This window comes from Salmo trutta, chromosome 40 (genome assembly GCF_901001165.1).
Source record: "Salmo trutta chromosome 40, fSalTru1.1, whole genome shotgun sequence".
Lineage (NCBI taxonomy): Eukaryota > Metazoa > Chordata > Actinopteri > Salmoniformes > Salmonidae > Salmo > Salmo trutta.
This window is the reverse complement of record NC_042996.1, coordinates 5479421-5501255: the sequence shown is the minus strand read 5'-3', so window position 1 is coordinate 5501255 and position 21835 is coordinate 5479421. Positions and strand designations below refer to the sequence as shown.

Here is a 21835-nt window from a genome sequence, read left to right as displayed (position 1 = left end):
GTGACGCAAACACCCTTCTAATACAAACACCAGCTGTCTAGTTCTAAAAGTAGCTCATATCAAGGTCAAGTTGCGTCCTGACTTAAACAGTGGATAAGGGATGAAAGTGCACCCGATAGAGAAAACGTCACGTTTCCATGTTCAATCACATAACATTGTTTACTATGGAATGATCCGGGAAAAAAAGGAGAAAGAAATCTTCCCCGAAATGAATGGACTCAAAATGACACGTCTTTGCAGGTAACCAGACACAGGGCCATGTGGGGTGTGTGTATGTGTGTGAGTGCCGGTTTGCTTGTGTGTGTGTGTGTGTGTGAGCACACACAGTGGGCCGCTATTGTGACGTGTGGCTGGAGAAGCATCTGTTTCCAGTAATGAGGTGGACAGCCGCCATCACCACAACACCATCTCTCTAGTGCGTCTGGATGGTCTTCATGGTGTTGTGTGTGCTTACTGGAAATGTGCGATGACCTCTGAATCTGTCATGGTGCAATCTGTAATCAGATTTCCTTATTGCACTGAGACTGTGTCATGCTGTTGGACATGACACTATACATCCATCTTGCTATGTCTCCAACTTCACGTTATATACTAAACAAAAATATAAACGCAACATGGAAGGTTTTGGTGTCGTGTTTCACGAGCTGAAATAAAAGATCCCAGAAATTTGACATTGGCACAAAAAGCTTATTTCGCTCAGATTTTGTACACAAATTTGTTTACATTCCTGTTACAGAGCGTTTCTCCTTTGCCAAGATAATCCATCCACTTGACAGGTGTGGCATATCAAGAAGCTGATTAAACACTTAGTAAAATCTTTCAAATTGTTGCATGTTGCGTTTATATTTTTGTTCAGTATAAATATTGTTCTGAAGCCAACGTCCCACTGTGTGTGCTGGGTTGTTTCTGACTTGGCTCCAATGCTGTTCAATAGAAATCAATACTGGTAGATTTATATTACACGTATATTTTGACAGCTTGTTTCAGTGCACTCGGTCCGTGCCTTATCCGCTGTTGAAGTTCATACACAACTTGAACTTGATATGAGCTATTTCTAGAACCAGAAAGTGTGTGTTCATGTAAAATTTGAACTTGATACGTTATATTTTTAGAACTAGATAGCTGGTGTTTGTATTGGAAAATTGTATTTGCGTCACTAGTTGGACTCTCGGACACCCTTAGTAAGTTTATATACAGTATGTGCATTAACCATAGTCAACAATGTCTTGGCTGGTGGTACTGTAGTATTGGGAAGTACATTTGCTTCACTATTTGAAGCCGTTGACACCCAAGTTTGCATTAGTTCTACCCTCTAGGGTTGGGGTAAAGTTGTACAAATATGTACAAATATTGAATTGCAATTAAATTCCAAAAGATTAAATGTTTTTACATTTCCAATTCAATTCCAATCAAAAATTCCAATTCCATAACTTGAAAAAATGTAATTCAAATTTATTTCAATGTAAATTCTCCACGAGTGAATTCAAGAATTGAATTGGAATTTCAGTTTAAATTGGAAATGACCCCAATCCTGGTACAGTTTAATGTAAACTTGACCCCAACTCTGGTACACTTTAATGTAATCTTGATCCCAACCCTGGTACACTTTAACACAAACTTGATCCCAACCCTGGTACACTTTAATGTAAACTTGACCCCAACCCTGGTACACTTTAATGTAAACTTGACCCCAACCCTGGTACACTTTAATGTAAACTTGACCCCAACCCTGGTACACTTTAATGTAAACTTGATCCCAACCCTGGTACACTTTAATGTAAACTTGACCCCAACTCTGGTACACTTTAATGTAAACTTGACCCCAACCCTGGTACACTTTAATGTAAACTGGATACCAACTCTGGTACACTTTAATGTAAACTTGACCCCAACCCTGGTACACTTTAATGTAAACTGGATCCCAACTCTGGTACACTTTAAAAACCCAATAATGTTGAGGGTCCATCAGACAAATGTTGTGGGTCCATCAATAACAAAAACATGAACACCACACAAGGGTTAATGGAATTAATTGTATAAAAGTGTACTGTAGGATTTGTTTTGAACCATTTCAACCTGTATTCCTATATTTCCTGTATAGCTAGGCTGTCTGAACAGTGACATGATCAGCCTGAAAGTCTGAGGGAATTCAATTTGAGTTAAAATTTGTGGAATTGTTGGGGATAATATTGAATTAGGGAATTTAATTATTGGAATTTGGAATTGAGAGGAATTGAATTGTCTCTGAATTCAAAGACTGACCTGTATTTTGAATTTAATTCAATGGAATTTACAGGGAGAGAGAGAATTGAACTAGAATTGCATTTGTGGAATTGACTCCAACCCTGAAGTGTACACACTTCACCTATCCTCACTGTAACCATTCAGAATACAACTTCACACTTCACCTATCCTCACTGTAACCATTCAGAATACAACTTCACACTTCACCTATCCTCACTGTAACCATTCAGAATACAACTTCACACTTCACCTATCCTCACTGTAACCATTCAGAATACAACTTCACACTTCACCTATCCTCACTGTAACCATTCAGAATACAACTTCACACTTCACCTATCCTCACTGTAACCATTCAGAATACAACTTCACACTTCACCTATCCTCACTGTAACCATTCAGAATACAACTGCACACTATTTCTGATACTGTGCTGTAACTATATTCACACCACTGCTGTTCATATTTCATCCCCTGTTCGATGTTGTGTCAGTTGGTGTAACGTACCAGTGCGTCCTGGTAAACGTTGGTCCATTGAACCTGCTTGGCCTTCTTGTTTGCTTTGACCATGGGCCTTCCCAGTACATCCAGGTACTCCTGTTGTGTGTGAGAGAGGAATCAGACCAAACCAATCAAACAATCCCTACTGTGCATTGAATAGAGTGACTATATAGAGAGGTGTATCATATGACCACAAGAGGGCATCAGACACAAACTCTAAAGAACTGTAGAAATGCTGTACAGCATTATTACTACAGGCCAGATTTACTGACCATTTGCACCAAAGCAAGGACTGCATCTTATAGTTGAGTTTAGACTTCAGTGTTTTAAGATCTATTTGATCACCGTTTACCTGAGTGTTGATCCTGATAGCACCGATGGAGGGGATTTCATAATAGTACCCTGGAACACAAGTATTTCACCTTTACACATCATCATCTACAATATAACATACCAGGACACAGCATGGTAGACTTTGGCTCTGATTGAATTCCATGACAATGCATCCTTGTTCTCTTCCTGGAAGTAGTCACTTATCTGACATGGTCTGGTCCTACTGGAAAGCATTGGTGTGGACACATTGCTTTTCCTAATCTAATCATATCAAATAGGGAGGAAGGACGTAGTATTCAGGCAGGGCCATGACATATGTGTGTTTGCCTGCGCGTGTGTTCTGTACCTTTGTTGGTGCAGGCCATCCACTGGATTGGTCCTTTGTCATAGTTGTGTTGGCCCACTGAGAACGTGAATATCCGCACCTAAAGGGTCAACATAGGGTCAAGGGTCATAAATAGGTGTAACATGTATGTATCTGTGTACAAGATGTTTCAGTGTATGCATATGACTTGTATATCTCTACAGTATGTATATGTTGGTGTGTATTATCTAGCAAGAGATGGGAACACTAGTCCACCCGTTGCCCTGGGATTTCTACACTCTGCTTACCAAACACATTTACACAGTATACGGCCGGTTATGAACAAATATACACACCTCAGGAGGCTGGTGAGGGGAGGATGGCTCATAACAATGACTGGAATGGAGTGACTGGAATGGTATCAGACACTAGGAAAATATGTGTTTGATGTGTTCGAATGCCATTCCATGGATTCTGTTACAGCCATTACCATGAGTCCGTCCTCCCCAATTAAGGTGCAACCAGCCCCCTGTGATACACACATCTGTATCACTGAGTAATTGAAGCGCTTTGATTTATGCACGACATAATGTATTCTGTAGCAGCAACTCCTCTGATGGAGATCTTCCCCAGGATCATGTAAACTACCCAAAGAACCTCCTCTTCCTGAGGGTTCCTTATGTCTGTGTGTAGGAGACGTCTCTATCTCTCAACCAACCTTTTTGTCAGCGTTGTACTTCTGGAAGATCTCCTGGGCCCTCTCCTCTCCTCCGTCAGTGAACAGCATGATGATCTTGTTACACAACGCCCTGCCCTGGGTCACGTTCAACTAGAGCGATAGAGAGGGGAATGACGGAGGGGGGATAGAAAGAGTGGGGAGAGGAGGGGGGGAGTGGGGACACAGAGAGAGAAGTGCGTTCACAGAGAGAGAAAGAGAGAGAGAGGGGGAGTGGGGACACAGCACAGAGAGAGAACGAGAGAGAGGACGAGTAGGGACACAGAGACGGAGGGGAGGGGTTGGGGGGCAAGAGAAAACAACACAACATACATTTTATGTAATTTAAATGACTAAAGCACAGCGATTAGGTTTACGATGCACTGTGTATTTACAAACCATCAGAAAATAAATCAGTTATTGAAAGATCATTTTATTGCATCTTGAACCAATATTTCCCCAGGTCTTGTATTTGTTATACTCAAACTAACTGACCTTTAGGATGGGACAATGAAGATTTCTTGAATTGAAAAGGTCAGACCTGGACAAAACACTGCCAATTAAATCCACTTATTTTCCTTTCAATAAACTTCATTCTAAGAGTGCTGACCTTCCTTTTTACAAACATTTAATTTCATTTATGAAAGTGGGCACCCCATCAAAATAAGGTTTGATGGAAAAAGGTTTAATGTACCGCCATCAGGGTCCGATTTATTAGGAACCAAATGGAGGAAAACGGACTGAAACAGGGAGAGAGACTACCTGAATTTGTCCAATAACAAACGTTTTGCTCCGGTGTGCCCAAATGAATTACGACCCAAGTGATTGAAACAAATAGAAGAGTGAAATGGCCAAAATGGCCAGCAGATGGCGATACGTGACAACAATAACAGGTGGTCTCCTCTGGGGCGACTACTAGCACTATAGCTTGTGTTTCCATTGTTATTCTCATCATTCAAGCTAATCTAATGTCTCAGTTTCATCGAGTTACATCAACCACGTGGGCTAATGAAAAACAGGGAAAACCCAGGCGACACAAAGTCTGAAGAGTTGGAATGGAAAAATACAAGGGATATGTTTAATGTTTTGTAGACACACTGGCCATGCCTCTCTCCCTCCCTCTTCTTTTCCTCTCGCACACGCCACACCACAGTCCCTCCTAACTGACACTCAACCTCATGCACACACGCATGTACGTGCATACATCCAAACAGTAAACTATAGCACACACACACACACTCTCATCCCCTACCGATGAGAGCTGCTCGAAGGCCAACTCGAAGCCGCCTTTGTAGTTGGTGATGCCCTTGGCTGAGATGTTCCGCACAGCATCCTTCAGGAATCTCTTGTTCCTCACGTTGGCCTGGACCAGGTTCTGAAAGCACCCCGCCTTCACCGCTTTATCATTGAACTGTAGCAGACAGATAGACAGAGGGAGGGGGAGGGAGAGAGAGAGGAGGGATGAGTTGTTGAATTATCATCGAACTGAATGAGAGACAGAAAGAGAAATAGAAAAGTCACCCGCTGAGACAGAGGATGAGCCATACACATACGTTCCTACACACCCACACACATGACAGGGAATAAGGCTCTGTGTTTTAAGGCATTGATGTTTGGTACAGTCTGTGGTTAGAAATACTAATATTAGTCATTTGAAAGGAGCACTGATATCATTCTGTCCACATTTACATACACAAGAAAAGACCACTGCTACACACACTCCAGTTACAGAGATGACTGCTACACACACTCCAGTTACAGAGATGACTGCTACAGACACTCCAGTTACACTCCAGTTACAGAGATGACAGCTACAGACACTCCAGTTACAGAGATGACTGCTACACACACTCCAGTTACAGAGATGACTGCTACAGACACTCCAGTTACACTCCAGTTATAGAGATGACAGCTACAGACACTCCAGTTACAGAGATGACTGCTACAGACCCTCCAGTTACAGAGATGACTGCTACAGACACTCCAGTTACAGAGATGACTGCTACAGACACTCCAGTTACAGAGATGACTGCTACAGACACTCCAGTTACAGAGATGACTGTTACAGACACTCCAGTTACAGAGATGACTGCTACACACTACTCAGTGCACAAACTACCCCTACAGACACACACCACAGCAAACAAAGGTGTCTACTTTTCTGCTGTGTGTGTGTGTGTGTGTGTGTGTGTGTGTGTGTGTGTGTGTGAAGCACACGGAGACTGAGAAATTAGTCACTGTCACGTTTCGAACATCTGGGGTGGGAGGGGTCTGTGGGGACAATGCTATCAGCATCACCATCTGTACAACCAGTCTCTAACACACACACACACACACACACACACACGTTCTTGTTATGAAATCAGTCTTCTTATTCTTACACAGGGTTCATTAGCTTTGCCTGAAAATCTTTAGTTGGCTCTGAGACATTAATATACGTATAACACCGCTGCCTAATTTAATTAGCATCAAACAACCGTTGGGTTGCTAGGACTTCCTCTCTGAAAAATACAAAAACTGAAATGTCTTGTTATTAAGGAAGTAGAAAAACAAATGTAATTATAACATACAGAAATCAAATCAATTCCAACAGCAAATTCAGATTCAAGAGCAAGAGAGAGTGAGAGAGACAGAAACCGAGAGAGAGGGAGATGGAGAGAGAGGGAGATGGAGAGAGAGACACAGAGACTGAGGGAGAGAGAGACAGAGAGAGAGAGAGAGAGAGAGAGAGAGAGAGAGTGAGAGAGAGCGAGAGGGAGAGAAACTTACACACACACACTTCAGAAAACGTTCCCCTCCATAACCTAATGAATTGGAAGGGTGTGGAGACATAAGAACTGGGGGGGATTGATGGAAAGTTTTCAGATATCACCACAGGGGGACTTGTGTTTCTGCAGAGCCAAATAAAGACCAACATGCTGGGGCGGAAGCAGAGAAAATATTGGTTTCTAAATAATTATGGATGGAGATGTCCCCCGTCCCCAGCCCCTTAACTCCCGGGAAATCCAGTTTCTCACAGAATTTCCAATCATTGCAGGGACAACTCTATTAATCTCCTTCGTTTTAAATTCGGGAACTGGATAGTCGCATCTGTATTTCATCATTCCTCGCCACTCTCATATCGTCTTGTCTGGCTGGCGCTCACATGGGCTGCCGTTGAGTTGGTTACACATGCCCCGGATGTAAGCTCTGATACACTTGACTCTGCTGAACACAGATAATTGTATATGGACACACTGAACTATAGGCACACACACACGCACACACACACACACACGCGCACACACACACACACGCACACGCACACACACGCACACACACGCACACACACGCACACACACAGTACATTCATGTGTGCATTCAAGCCCATATCTGATTGAAGACATATAAATCCATCCACTCATCCAGATCACTTCAACCAAAAGGCCAGAAACCCAGCCTAAAATCCCAAACAGCAAGCAATGCAGATGTAGAAGCACGGTGGCCAGGAAAAACTCCCTAGAAAGGCAGGAACCTAGGAGGAAACCTAGAGAGGAACCAGGTTCTGAGGGGTGGCCAGTCCTCTTCTGGCTGTGCGGGGTGGAGATAAGAGTACATGGCCATTAAGGCCAGATCGTTCTTCAAGAAGATCAAACGTTCATAGATGACCAGCAGGGTCAAATAATAATCACAGTGGTTATAGAGGGTGCAACAGGTCAGCACCTCAAGAGTAAATGTCAGTTGGCTTTTCATTCTAAGAACCCATTCCTCAAACACAATAACGACTAGTACAAAGTCATTGCATTCGTCCTATAATTATAATGGTAAAGACCACAGTCATTCCATTCGTCCTATAAATGGCCTGCGTGTAAAGAGCACGTTCTGCCAACTGCCTTGGATACTCACATAGACCACATTGACGTAGTCATCGTCAGACAGGGTCTCCAGCATCTCGTTGACAGAGGTGTGGATGAGCTTCAGGGTGAGGCCAGAGACACTGCCGCTCCTACGGACAGACGTTATAACCTGTTATTACATATCTATGACAGTGTTATTACGTGCCTATTACTACAGTGTAATGGGAGAATAACCATGAAAAACAGTCATTGTCTGGTTTGGAGGAGTGGATCAGTTTGAGCGTTAACTCAGACACCTACAGGAAGGAGAGAAAGGGTATTAGATACCACAGGAACAGGTTATTACCAGATGTTACACATCTATGACTGTGTTCTCCAGACAAATATGTGCTTGTTTGATCTGGATTTAACTTGAACTGGATTGCTTCCTTCAGCCAAGAGCTAAAATAGTCTGTTGTTGTATTTCTCTTGTTTGTGTGGAGGAATTTCAATTGAATATCTCTTAGATGAACACATCTATATCCGCAGCAGAGTAATGAGCAAGGGGAATCAGACCACATAAACAACAAATGTATCTGACTCAACCAACACCACCATACTGTAATTCATATTTAGCACTAGGCCTAAGTGTGGTGCCGTCATTACATATGCAATAAGACCACTAGCTAGCCTGTTAGCATTCAGGGGCCCAGAAAGACATTGCCCTTTAAATTTGCCACGGCTGAAGCTATAAAACTAACATTGAGTGTGATGAAGTGAGTGACATGGGTTGTATGCTAAATGGCACCCTATTCCCTATACAGTGCACTACTTTTGACTAGCGCCTTATGGGACTCTGGTCAAAAGTAGTGCACTATAGGGTGCCATTTGGGACACAGACAGATACAAAGAGGCATTAAAACAACCACAGGCCGCGTGACTACTAGGCTTTTAGCTAACATTAATAGGCTCTCTAGATATAAGCCTATCAGGATAAACATGTGAGGGGAAGTGGCTAGCGTCATTAGGCTAACCCAGCAGTGGACTTAAAGTGCTATCACCATGCCTCAAATAGCCGACGCTAACGCTACATGAAAGGCTAACATTAGCATAGAGTGAGTCACTTTAATTCTGACATTTCGTGTTGTCGTAGCGGCGCCGAGGATTGGACATTTAATGATATAGGCCTACACTTGAACATAGCACCACTCAAGTTAAAATTGGATGTGAGAGAAGTTGAGAGCAGATGGTCTATATATAAAAACATGCTTTAATTGGTTGCAGGTAAAGACAAAATGCACAGAACTGAAAAAAGGAGGAGTGAAGGGTTGTTTCTTTTATATTTCTTCTGCTCGGGCATCACCACGACGGCAGCAGCACAGCTTTGATGTTGAAATAGCCTGTCAATCGGGCCCACCAATTATCTACCTCGCGTCAAGAGCTAAGGGGGTGAAATGGATTTTTCATATATATATTTTTTATTGTTCTCATTTAGGTGCTGGCGCGGTGCCAGCCTTTCCATTCCAGGCACAGCCGATTAATCAGGGTGTGTCGCGGTGGCACGGGCTTTACCCATCTAATATAGACAAATTGTTTTAGTTCCATGACAACAAAAAAACTCCCTATAGGCAATTCCCATTAGCACATAATAAGATGATACCGTTATGTATGTTATGTACAGTATACAGCAGGGATTTGCTGATGAACTTTATAACCATGACATTGATAGCCTAGTGTGTAGTTGATACAATAGCATATAGTGGTTTGATTAAAGATGCACTATGCAGAAATCGCTCCGCCATTTCCTGGTTGTTAAAATTGTAATAGTTTGCCTAATTTCTATTTAGGTGACAAAACAAGAAAGTCTAGTGTAGAGAATCATTGTACCATCTAAACCGCTGTGAAATATCTTTCACATAACCCAAAATATTGTATTTTCAGCTTTTTGAAGTTGGTGTACCGTTTCTTAGACCTGCTTTTAGTGAGAATGACAGATCAATAACTCTGTGAATTTAGGTTGGGTCCCCCAAAAAGTTTCATCTTTCAGCTTTAAGATAAAGTAGTCGGGCTGTCTTGCTCTACTTTTCCAAGTTTCCAAGTGATTTCTGATGTACTTTACATGAAATAGCCATATACCCAGGGAGTATTGTGGGAGTTTATAGGGACTCTTGTAATTGCCTTGTATCAGGTGTGTAAAGCAGGCTAAAGGTAGTAGCAGCACTTCCACAACCACTGTCACTTTAGTTTTACAAGAAAACGAATAAGTGAGTTCCTGAATTGTAGGCACTTCCTATTGTCGCATTGTTTTATATTTTTTGTTCAAAACAATGAAAATTCTGTACTTATTAGCTTGTTCCGATGTTGTTACATTTATTTTGTATTTTTTATTTGACCTTTATAAAACTAGGCAAGTCAGTTAAGAACAAAATTCTTATTTACAACGACGACCTACCCCGGCCGACGCTGGGCCAATTGTGTGCTGCCCTATGGGACTCCCAATCACGGCCGGTTGTGATAAAGCCTGGAATCGAACCAGGGTCTGTAGTGATGCCTCTAACACAGTGCCTTAGACCTCTGTGCTACTCAGGAGCCCCTATGTGTAAGGTCTGTGTAATACTAACCACTGACTGTAATTCACTTTGAATAAGATTAGTAAAATATAAAAATGTAAACAAACGTGTAATTGTGGTTGAGAATTCTTAGGTATACACTACCGTTCAATAGTTAGGGGTCACTTAGAAATGTCCTTGTTTTTGAAAGAAAAGCAATTTTTGTCCATTAAAATAACATAAAATTGATCAGAAATACAGTGTAGACATTGTTAATGTTGTAAATGACAATTGTAGCTGGAAACTGCAGATTTTTTTAAATGGAATATCTACATAAGTGTACAGAGGCCCATTATCAGCAACCATCACTCCTGTGTTCCAAAGGCACGTTGTGTTAGCTAATCCAAGTTTATCATTTTAAAAAGGCTAATTGATCATTAGAAAACCCTCTAAGTGACCCCAAACTTTTGAACGGTAGTGTACATTCACAGCAACACAAATTATGGTTTCGCTATAGTTGGGGGAAGTCAGAACTTGTTTTTATGACTGGTCATGAAATGGATTCTGACTGTAAATATGAATCACAAAAAGAGAGAGTCACTCACGCATCCACTAGGATCAGCATGTCCTTAGGAGACGCTGCCCCCTGGATGTACCTGGTAAACAAACAAGCAAATAAATACAGCGGTGAAAAAACACTTGAAACTTTTACCTTATGTCTAATGATTCCAACTAATAGACAAACAGAAGAAAAAAATATTGTCAAAAGCGGTCTGACTTTTAAATGTCAATTGTAAAGTAACAGGGTTATGCATCTTTGTGTGTGTGTGTGTATACACGTGTGTGTGTTTCTCAAACAGTGTTTAATATGGGGAACAAAAAGCTAGGTTCAAGCAGGGCAGGCAATGTTCGTTCTGAGAAACACTTGGAGAGATGGAGGACCAGGAGACAAACGAGACAGGCGGTGACTCAATGTCTCCACTCACCACGGTCGCCGCCGGACGTCGTAGAGGTCGATCTTATTGGGTGTTTTTCGCGAGTCCATCCAAGGGGATGCTGGGTACAAAGACAATTTAAATCAAATCAAACTTTATTTAAAGTGCATTTGAAAAGACAACACACTTCACAGTATCAGCATAATGCTTAATTTGAGTCCAGACAGAGACTACTAACCAGCTGAATGTTACATACATCATAACAGTTTGACTTTAAACACTGCATTTCAAAATCAACTTACTTTGATTCTAAATGTGGTTTTACAGATGTGTTGAATACGTTTTATGTACACATTTTATTAGAAAACTTTTGGTAATGTCAGGTGTCAGTGTGCAGCGTTAGGACGGAGTCAGGCGCAAGACACAGAACTGAGTAAAAGACGTACTTCACTCGAAAAGAAACAACAATAATTTCCATGCAGGGAAAAACACACCAGCGCACAGAAGTCTAGAACACTAAACAAAGAACAAACAAGCACAAAACCATGTGGGAACCAGAGGGTTAAATAGGGAATAAATTATAATGTAATGGGAACCAGGTGTGTACAATCAAGACAAAACAAATGGAAAAAGAAACATAGATCGGTGGTAGCTAGAAAGCCAGTGATGTCGAACGTCGCCCGAACAAGGATAGGCACCAACTTCGGTGGAAGTCGTGACAGGTAACACGTTTCAATTTCCTTGACTTCAACACCATTCGCTGCATTGAACGGATGTGGGTGGAGCAATGTCTACATAAGGGTGCAAAATAAAAACACTCACAAAAGCTCTAAAGAAGGCCTTAAGGCCGATACATAAAGCTTAATAAACAGCAGTGATACTAGCAAGAGCAGTGTGTAGGTTTCTTCATTTTACTCAACTTAAACTTACTTGAATCCCAGTTTACTTACTATCATAAAGAGTGAATAGATTGCTTTAGCACACGCTTAATAAAGTTTCAGCTGATGTTATTATATTCAATGAATCTGAAATACAGTACCAGTCAAAAGTTTGGAAACACCTACTCATTCAAGGGTTTTTCATTATTTTTTACTATTTTCTACATTGTAGAATAATAGTGAAGACATCAAAACTATCAAATAACACATGTAATAACCAAAAAAGTGTTAAACAAATCAAAATATATTTTAGATTTTAGATTCTTCAAAGCAGCCACCCTTTGCCTTCATGACAGCTTTGCACACTCTTGGAATTCTCTAAACCATCTTCATGATGTAGTCACCTGGAATGCATTTCAATTAACAGTTAAAAGTTAATTTGTGGAAAATTCTTTCCTTCTTAATGTGTTTCAGCCAATCAGTTGTGTTGTGACAAGGTAGGGGTGGTGTACAGAAGATAGCCTTATTTGTTAAAAGACCAAGTCCATATTATGGCAAGAACAGCTCAAATAAGCAAAGAGAAGTGACAGTCCATTATTCATTTAAGACATGAAGGTCAGTCAATGAGGAAAATGTAATGAATTTTAAAAGTTTCTTCAAGTGCAGTTGCAAAAACCATCAAGCGCTATGATGAAACTGGGTCTCATGAGGAATGCCACAGGTAAGGAAGACCCAGAGTTACCTCTGCTGCAGAGGATAAGTTCATTAGAGTTAACTGCACCTCATATTGCTGCCCAAATAAATGCTTCACAGAGTTCAAGTAACAGACACATCTCAACATCAACTGTTCAGAAGAGACTGCGTGAAACAGGCCTTCATGGTCGAATTGTTGCAAAGAATCCACTACTAAAGGACACCAATAATAAGAAGAGACTTGCTTGGGCCAAGAAACACAAGCAATGGACATGAGACTGGTGGAAATCTGTCACCTACTCTGCGGCCGCAGAGTAGGTGAACGGCCTATATCAAATCTCCCATTTCTCTCAAAAGGTTTAGAAAAAGCTGTTGCGCAGCAACTCACTGCCTTCCTGAAGACTAACAATGTATACAAAACGCTTCAGTCTGGTTTTAGACCCAATCATAGCACTGAGACTGCACTCGTGAAGGTGGTAAATTACCTTTTAATGGCATCAGACCAAGGCTCTGCATCTCGTACTCCTAGACCTTAGTGCTTGCTGCCTTGATACCATCCCACATTCTTTTGGAGAGATTGGAAACTGAAATTGGTCTACATGGACAAGTTCTGGCCTGGTTTAGATCCTATCTGTTGGAAAGATATCAGTTTGTCTCGGTGGATGGTTTGTCCTCTGACAAATCAACTGTACATTTCAGTGTTCCTCAAGGTTCCGTTTTAGGACCTCTATTGTTTTCAATGTCGGCAAAGTGGGTGGGGCTATATCCTGCCTGGTTGGCCCTGTCCTGGTGTATAGTCAGACGGGGCCACAGTGTCTCCCGACCCCTCCTGTCTCAGCCTCCAGTAATTATGCTGCAAATGTTTGTGTCGGGGGGCTAGTGTCAGTCTTTTATATCTGGAGTATATCTCCTGTCTTATCCGGTGTCCTGTGTGAATTTAAGTATGCTCTCTCTAATTCTCTCTCTCTCTGAGGACCTGAGCTCTAGGACCATGGCTCAGGACTACCTGGCCTGATGACTCCTTGCTGTCCCCAGTCCACCTGGTCGTGCTGACCTGTTGCACCCTCTACAGCCACTGTGATTATTATTATTTGGCCCTGCTGGTCATCTATGAACGTTTGAACATCTTGGCCATGTACTGTTATATTCTCCACCCGGCACAGCCAGAAGAGGACTGGCCACCCCTCAGAGCCTGGTTCCTCTCTAAGTTTCTTCCTAGATTCCTGCCTTTCTAGGGAGTTTTTCCTAGCCACCGTGCTTCTACGTCTGCATTGCTTGCTGTTTGGGGTTTTAGGCTGGGTTTCTGTATAGCACTTTGTGACATCGGCTGATGTAAAAAGGGCTTTATAAATACATTTGATTGATTGATTGATCTCTGCATGTGTGGTTCCCACAGTGAAGCATAGAGGAGGAGGTGTGATGGTGCTTTGCTGGTGACACTGTCTGTGATTTATTTAGAATTCAAGGCACACTTAACCAGCATGGCTAACACAGCATTCTGCAGTGATATGCCGTCCCATCTGGTTTGCGCTTTGTGGGACAATCATTTGTTTTTCAACAGTACAATGACCCAGAACACACCTCCAGGCTGTGTAAGGGTTATTTGACCAGGGAGAGTGATGGAGTGCTGCATCAGATGACCTGGCCTCCACAATCACCCAACCTCAACCCAATTGAGAAGGTTTGGGATGAGTTGGACTGCAGAGTGAAGGAAAAGCAGCCAACAAGTGCTCAGCCTATGTGGGAACTCCTTCAAGATGGCTTGAAAAGCATTCCTTATGAAGCTGGTTGAGAGAATGCCAAGAGTGTGCAAAGCTGTCATCAAGGCAAAGAGTGGCTTTAATTATTTTTTTTTTTTTTAACTTTTTGGGTTACTACATGTGTTATTTGATAGTGTTGATGTCTTCACTATTATTCTACAATGTAGAAAATAGTACAAATAAAGAAAAACCCTTGAATGGTGTACAAACTTTTGACTGGTACTGTATATTTTAAAAAACCTTTCTACATTAACAATTTTCACAAACTGCTTTTCAGGTCTGTCATGTCAGGGGAAGGGCATAAGGAGGCTATTGATGGCTGTCCCTGTGTCCTTGTCCCCGTCTCTGTCCCCGTCCCTGTGTGTGTGTGTGTCAACAAGCCCACAGCTACCCAGGCCTTGGTGACAAACACAGGGATCGCCGTGACTCACTGTTTTCCCAACCTCCGTGTGTGTGTGAGAGAGAGCTCTATTGTGTGTTTGTTTGTATGTGTGTGTGTGTGTGTGTGTGTGTGTGTGTGTGTGTGTGTGTGTGTGTGTGTGAGAGAGAGCTCTATTGTGTGTTTGTTTGTGTGTGTGTGTGTGTGTGTGTGTGTGTGTGTGTGTGTGGGTGTGTGTGTGTGTGTGTGAGAGAGAGAGAGATAGTGATCTTTCTCTCTCTTTCTGTGTGTTCTTTCAGTGTGTGTGAGTGTTGAGTAAATATGACGTGACAAAGTGGCCCAGGGCATTACGTCTCCATCAATAGCCACTTTAAGGTCATGGGCTGAGGGCTTAAGCCGATTGGCTGGCTGGCTGGCTACTCACCTGGGAAGTAGCGAGCCAATCCGGTGGCACTGCCGAACACCTGCCACAGTAGAGTAGGATCCTCTTCCTTGTTCTTCCTAAACACGGCCTCTAATGCGTCTGTCCAGTTCAGCTCATTCAGCACAATGGTGGCTGTGGGATAGACAAACACATATGCATACACACACATTAGTATTCACATAACAGAGTTAAAGGCCCACTCTGTGATATTTACAACTGTTTTTGAAAATTTGAATTAAACAACTAATTTTCTGAGGGGACTTCCTTTGAGGTGACAGATTGGTATACTAGACACATAACAACATGATATAACTCAAAAACATGTAAGAAATGCTATTGAAGCAATAGATGAGTATTCACAGAGAGAGATAGCCGAAGCGAGAGGTTTCACTCACGTCAAAATCTGTCCACCTGGGAAAACAGTGATTATGGCTTAACCCCCTAAGGTCAATGTCTGCGCCCCCGCTGAAATCTAATTAGCATAATATAAAAATCTCCATTCAAATCTGTCAGTTTAAGCTAGAGATATCGGCTGTATTGCAATGGATGAGTCTCAATCCACTGCATCCGCCTATGTCTCACTTCTGCATCTGCAGTGAAAGCTGACAGAGCTAGAGCGGTGTTTCTAAGACCATGAAACAACCTGAAAATCAGTCCAAAAATCAGTTTGGCCTACAAACTATTATGACCCCTCTGTGGAAAGGTGAGACTCTTACCAACACGTACATGTAAAGCTCCCCGAGTGGTGCAGCAGTCTAAGGCACTGCATTGCAGTTCTTGAGGCATCACTACAGACCCGGGTTCCATCCCAGGCTGTGTCACATCCAGCCATGACTGGGTGTCCTATAGGGCGGTGCACAATTGACCCAGCGTCGTCCGGGTTAGGGGAGGGTTTGGCCAGGGGGGCTTTACTTGGCTTTATTCGCACTCTAGCAACACCTTGTGGCGGGCAGGCGCCTGCACGTTGACGGTTGTCAGTCGAACAGCGTTTCCTCCGACACATTGGTGCGGCTGGCTTCCGGGTTAAGTGGGCGGGGGTTAAGGAGTGCATTTTGGTGGGTCATGTTTCGGAGGACGCATGACTCGACCTTCACCTCTCCCGAGCCAGTTGATGCTTGGCATTGCACATGGTGATCTAAGGTTTGTCTGCGGCTGCTCGGCCATAGAAACCCATTTCATGAAGCTCCCAACGAACAGTACTTGTGCTGACATTGCTTCCAGGGGCAGTTTGGAACTCGATAGTGAGTGTTGCAACCGAGGACAGATGATTTTTATGCGCTTCAGCACCCAGCGGTCCTGTTCAGTGAGCTTGTGTGGTCTACCACTTCACGGATGAGCCATTGTTGCTCCTAGACGTTTCCACTTCACAATAACAGTGGGCAGCTCTAGCAGGGCAGAAATTTGACTAACTGACTTGTTGAAAATGTGGCATCCTATGACGGTGCCACGTTGAGCTGTTCAGTAAGGCCATTCTACTGCCAATGTTTGTCTATGGAAATTGCAGTTGTATATACCTGTCAGCTACGGGTGTGGCTGAAATAGCTGAATCTACAAATCTGAACGGGTGTCCACATACTTTTGTGTGTATATATATATATATACACAGTTGAAGTTGGAAGTTTACATACACTTAGGTTGGAGTCATTAAAACTCATTTTTCAACCACTCCACAAATTTCTTGTTAACAAACCATAGTTTTGGCAAGTCGGTTCGAACATCTACTTTGTGCATGACACAAGTAATTTTTCCAACAATTGTTTACAGACAGATTATTTCACATATAATTCACTGTATCACAATTCCAGTGGGTAAGAAGTTGACATACAGTCAACTAAGTGTGCCTTTAAACAGCTTGGAAAATTCCAGAAAATGATGTCATGGCTTTAGAAGCTTCTGATAGGCTAATTGACATCATTTGAGTCAATTGGAGGTGTACCTGTGGATGTATTTCACAAAATAGATGGCATCATGAGGCAGGAAAAGTCTGTGGATATATTGAAGCAACATCTCAAGACATCAGTCAAGAAGTTAAAGCTTGGTCGCAAATGGGACTTCCAAATGGACAACGACCCCAAGCAAACTTCCAAAGTTGTAGCAAAATGGCAAAATGGATTAAGGACAACAAAGTCAAGGTATTGGAGTGGCCATCGCAAAGCCCTGACCTCAATCCTAAAAAAAAAGAGTGTGCGAGCAAGGAGGCCTACAAACCTGACTCAGTTACACCAGCTCTGTCAGGAGGAATGGGCCAAAATTCACCCAACTTATTGTGGGAAGCTTGTGGAAGGGTACCCGAAACATTTGACCAAAGATAAACAATTTAAATGAAATACTAATTGAGTGTATGTAACCTTCTGATCCACTGGGAATGTGATGAAAGAAATAAAAGCTGAAATAAATCTTCTATTATTCTGACATTTCACATTCTTAAAATAAAGTGGTGATCCTAACTCACCTAAGACAGGGAATTTTTACTAGGATTAAATGTCAGGAATTGTGAAAAACTGAGTTTAAATGTATTTGACTAAGGTGTATGTAAACTTCCAACTTCAACTGTAATATCAGCAATACATGTTTGTTTTACCTAGATAGTATATTCACTGTATATATCTGTTGATCGTCACTAGCTGTAATGGACAATGAGTAACATTCAGGATGTCTAGATAATTAAATCCAGTTGAATATTGATAAAATTGGGGTTCAGTCTTGTACAGTCCCAGGGCTTTAGAATAGTGATGGCAATTTTATGTATGACATCAGTTTGGAATAGTGTAATTGTCCTGGCTCTGTAGCGCCTTGTTGATACAAGATGGCTCCGACAGGCATGGTCGCCCTGTTTCTAGCTCCTAGACAATTTTGAAGTATTTGTTTGTTTTGTGTTATTTCTTACATTATTTGCTCAGAACGTTTCTTGTATTATTACCTACAGACAGAAATAACTTTTGGATATCAGACTGGCAGTAACTCACCAAAAATCCAAGCAGAAATTTGACTTCCCTGACCTGGAACCTTTGTTTGAACTTCCCAAGGCAGCTCTATTAATCCCGGGGGCAGCACCAAAACACAGACGCCGGAGAAGAGATAGAAGAAGCGGGGCCCTAGTCAGTCTCAGGTGGCATACGTACCATCCACCGCTTCAGAGTATATTTCTCGCTAACATTCAGTCCCTGGACAATAAAGTAGATGAGCTCGGGGTGAGGATCTCCTTCCAAAGAGACATCAGGGACTGTAAAGCCACGTCGCGAACACCAATGCCTTGCTCCCGGACAAGCTAAAAGCTTTCTTCGCCCGCTTCAAGTAAAACAACGATGCGGGCCCCCGACGCTTATGAGGACTGTGTGCTCTCGTTCTCCGTGGTCGACATGAGTAAGTCATTTAAGTGTGTTAACTCTCAAAAGTTTGCAGGCCCAGACAGCAGCCCAAACCGCTTCCTTAGATCATGTGCAGACCAGCTGGCAGGAATGATTATGGACATATTCAATCTCTCCATATCCCAGTCTGTTGTCCCCGCTTGCTTCAAGTGTACCTAAGAAAGCAAAGTTAACTCAACTAAATTACTATCACTACTGTCATCATGAATTGCTTTGAGAGGTTGGTGAAGGACCATATCACCTACACCTTACCTACACCCTAGACCCAATAAAATGTGCATATCGTCCCAACAGATCCACGGATGACACAATCGCCATTGCACTGTACACAGCCCTATCCCACCTGGACAAGAGAAATACCTATGTTAGAATGCTGTTCATTGACTACAGCTCAGCCTTTAACACCATAGTGCCCTCCAAGCTCATCACTAAGCTCAGGGCCCTGGTTCTGAACTCCTCCATGTTGAACTGGGTCCTGGACTTCCTTATGGGCTGACCCCAAGTGGTGAAGGTAGGCAACAGCCACCTGAGCCACGGCCTGTTCACCCCGCTATCATCTAGAAGGCGAGGTCAGTACAGGTGCATCAAAGCTGGGACCAAGAGACTGAGAAACAGCTTCTATCGCAAATCCATCAGACTGTTAAACAGTCACCACTAGCTTTAGTCACTGTTCTAGCCGGCTCCCACCCGGTACTCTAATCTACACCTTATAGACTGTAAATAGTTATTGAATAATGGTCACTTTAATAATGTTTACATACAAAACACACCATTATATGTATATATATATCTGTATTCCGGTCTTTGAAAATCCAGTTGAATAGTAAAAACAAATAAGTATTCAGTCTAGCACAGTCCCAGAGCTATATAATAGTGATGGGTATTTATGACATCAGTTTGGAATAGTAGACTTATGCCACTGTGGTGTCTGGTTGATGTAATATGGAAATGTGATTACGGGGTGGTTGATGTAGCCTTATTCTATGAAATATGATTGAATTGGATGTCATTTTTTTGGGGAAACAATCTGTAATATTTGGGTGTTTGTAATGGTCAATTTCTGTAGTGTTGCTGACTCATTACCACTATATATAATTATCAAAAGATTTTCAAATAAAATCACGTTATGGCACCTTGTGTGTCTGCCTGTCTGAAGTTTCAATAACATGAATGACACTCATTTAGAAAATAGTTAAAGAATTTGTGAGTGAATGAGTGAGTGAAAGAAAGACAAAAGAGGGAGAGAAATATGACAGTGGAAATTCACACAGACAACAATTTAAATAATTATTCGGATTCTTTAATTAAATCCATGTACAGTCAAAAGTTTGGACACACCTACTCATTCAATAGTTTCTTTATTTTTACTATTTTCTACCTTGTAGAACAATAGTGAAGACATCAAAACTTAAAATAACACATATGGAATCATGTAGTAACCAAAAAAAGTGTTAAACAAATCAAAATATATTTTATATTTGAGATTCTTCAAATTAGCCACCCTCTGCCTTGATGACAGATTTGCACACTCTTGGCATTCTCGCAACCAGCTTCATGAGGTTGTCGACTGGAATGCATTTCAATTATCAGCTGTTCCTTGTAAAAATGTAATTTGTCGAATTTCTTTCCTTCTTAATGCGTTTGAGCAAATCAGTTGTGTTGTGACATATCGCAAGAACAGCTAAAATAAGCAAAGAGAAACGACAGTCCATCATTACTTTAAGACATGAAGGTCAGTAAATCGGAAAATGTAAAGAACTTTGAAAGTTTCTTCAGGTGCAGTCGCAGAAACCATCAAGCACTATGATGAAACTGGCTCTCATGAGGACCACCACAGGAAAGGAAGACCCAGAGTTACCTCTGCTGCAGAGGACAAGATCAGTAGAGTTATCAGCCTCAGAAATTGCTGCCCAAATAAATGCTTCACAGAGTTCAAGTAACAGACATCTCAACATCAACTGTTCAGAGGAGACTACGTGAATCAGGCCTTCATGGTCGAATTGCTGCAAAGAATCCACTACTAAAGGACACCAATAATAAGAAGAGACTTGCTTGGGCCAAGAAACACGAGCAATTGACATTAGACCGGTGGAAATCTGTCCAAATTTGAGATTTTGGTTCCAACCGCCATGCTTTTGTGAGACGCAGAGTACTGTAGGTTAACGGATGATCTCTGCATGTGTGGTTCCCAACATGAAGCATGGGGGAGGAAGTGTGATTGTGTGGGGGTGCTTTGCTGGTGACACTGTCTGTGATTTATTTAGAATTCAAGGCACACTTAACCAAACCATCCCATCTGGTTTGCGCTTTGTGGGACTATCATTTGTTTTTCAAAGGACAATGACCTGGAACACACCTCCAGGCTGTGTAAGGGCTATTTGACCAAGGAGAGTGATGGAGTGCTGCATCAGATGACCTGGCCTCCACAATCACCCGACCTTAACCCAATCAAGATGGTTTGGGATGAGTTGGACTGCAGAGTGAAGGAAAAGCATCCAACAAGTGCTCAGCATATGTGGGAACTCCTGCAAGACTGTTGGAAAAGCATTCCAGGTGAAGCTGGTTGAGAGAATGCCAAAAGTGTGCAAAGCTGTCATCAAGGCAAAGAGTGGCTACTTTGAAGAATCTAAAATATAAACACTTTTTTTGGTTACTGCATGATTCCATTTGTGTTATTTCATAGTTTTGATGTCTTCACTATTATTCTACAATGTAGAAAATAGTAAAAATAAATAAATAAAAACCTTTGAATAAGTAGGTGTGTCCAAACTTTTGACTGGTGCTGTGTGTGTGTGTGTGTGTGTGTGTGTGTGTGTGTGCGCGTGCGTGCGTGCGTGCGTGCGTGCGCGTGCCTATTGGTATGGGTTTGAGATTGAAATTGAGTGTTTGTGTGCACGAGATTGAAATAGTGTATGTGTGTGCATTTGCCTGTGTATA

At 42.1% G+C, this 21835-nt stretch overlaps 1 protein-coding gene across 3 annotated transcripts in view; it reads right to left on the bottom strand.

Annotated features, from left to right (window-relative positions):
- LOC115180504 (voltage-dependent calcium channel subunit alpha-2/delta-1) overlaps positions 1–21835 on the bottom strand; it is a 184577-nt gene that overhangs the window by 45072 nt on the left and 117670 nt on the right. For all 3 annotated transcript variants that reach the window (XM_029742646.1, XM_029742647.1, XM_029742649.1), the window contains exons 7-15: positions 15531–15662; positions 11448–11517; positions 11067–11117; positions 7983–8082; positions 5350–5508; positions 4101–4211; positions 3425–3503; positions 3098–3147; positions 2752–2841 (exon numbers count right to left, since the gene is read on the bottom strand). In XM_029742646.1, the coding sequence (XP_029598506.1) occupies positions 2752–2841; positions 3098–3147; positions 3425–3503; positions 4101–4211; positions 5350–5508; positions 7983–8082; positions 11067–11117; positions 11448–11517; positions 15531–15662 (842 nt within the window). The remainder of the gene's footprint in view (positions 1–2751; positions 2842–3097; positions 3148–3424; positions 3504–4100; positions 4212–5349; positions 5509–7982; positions 8083–11066; positions 11118–11447; positions 11518–15530; positions 15663–21835) is intronic.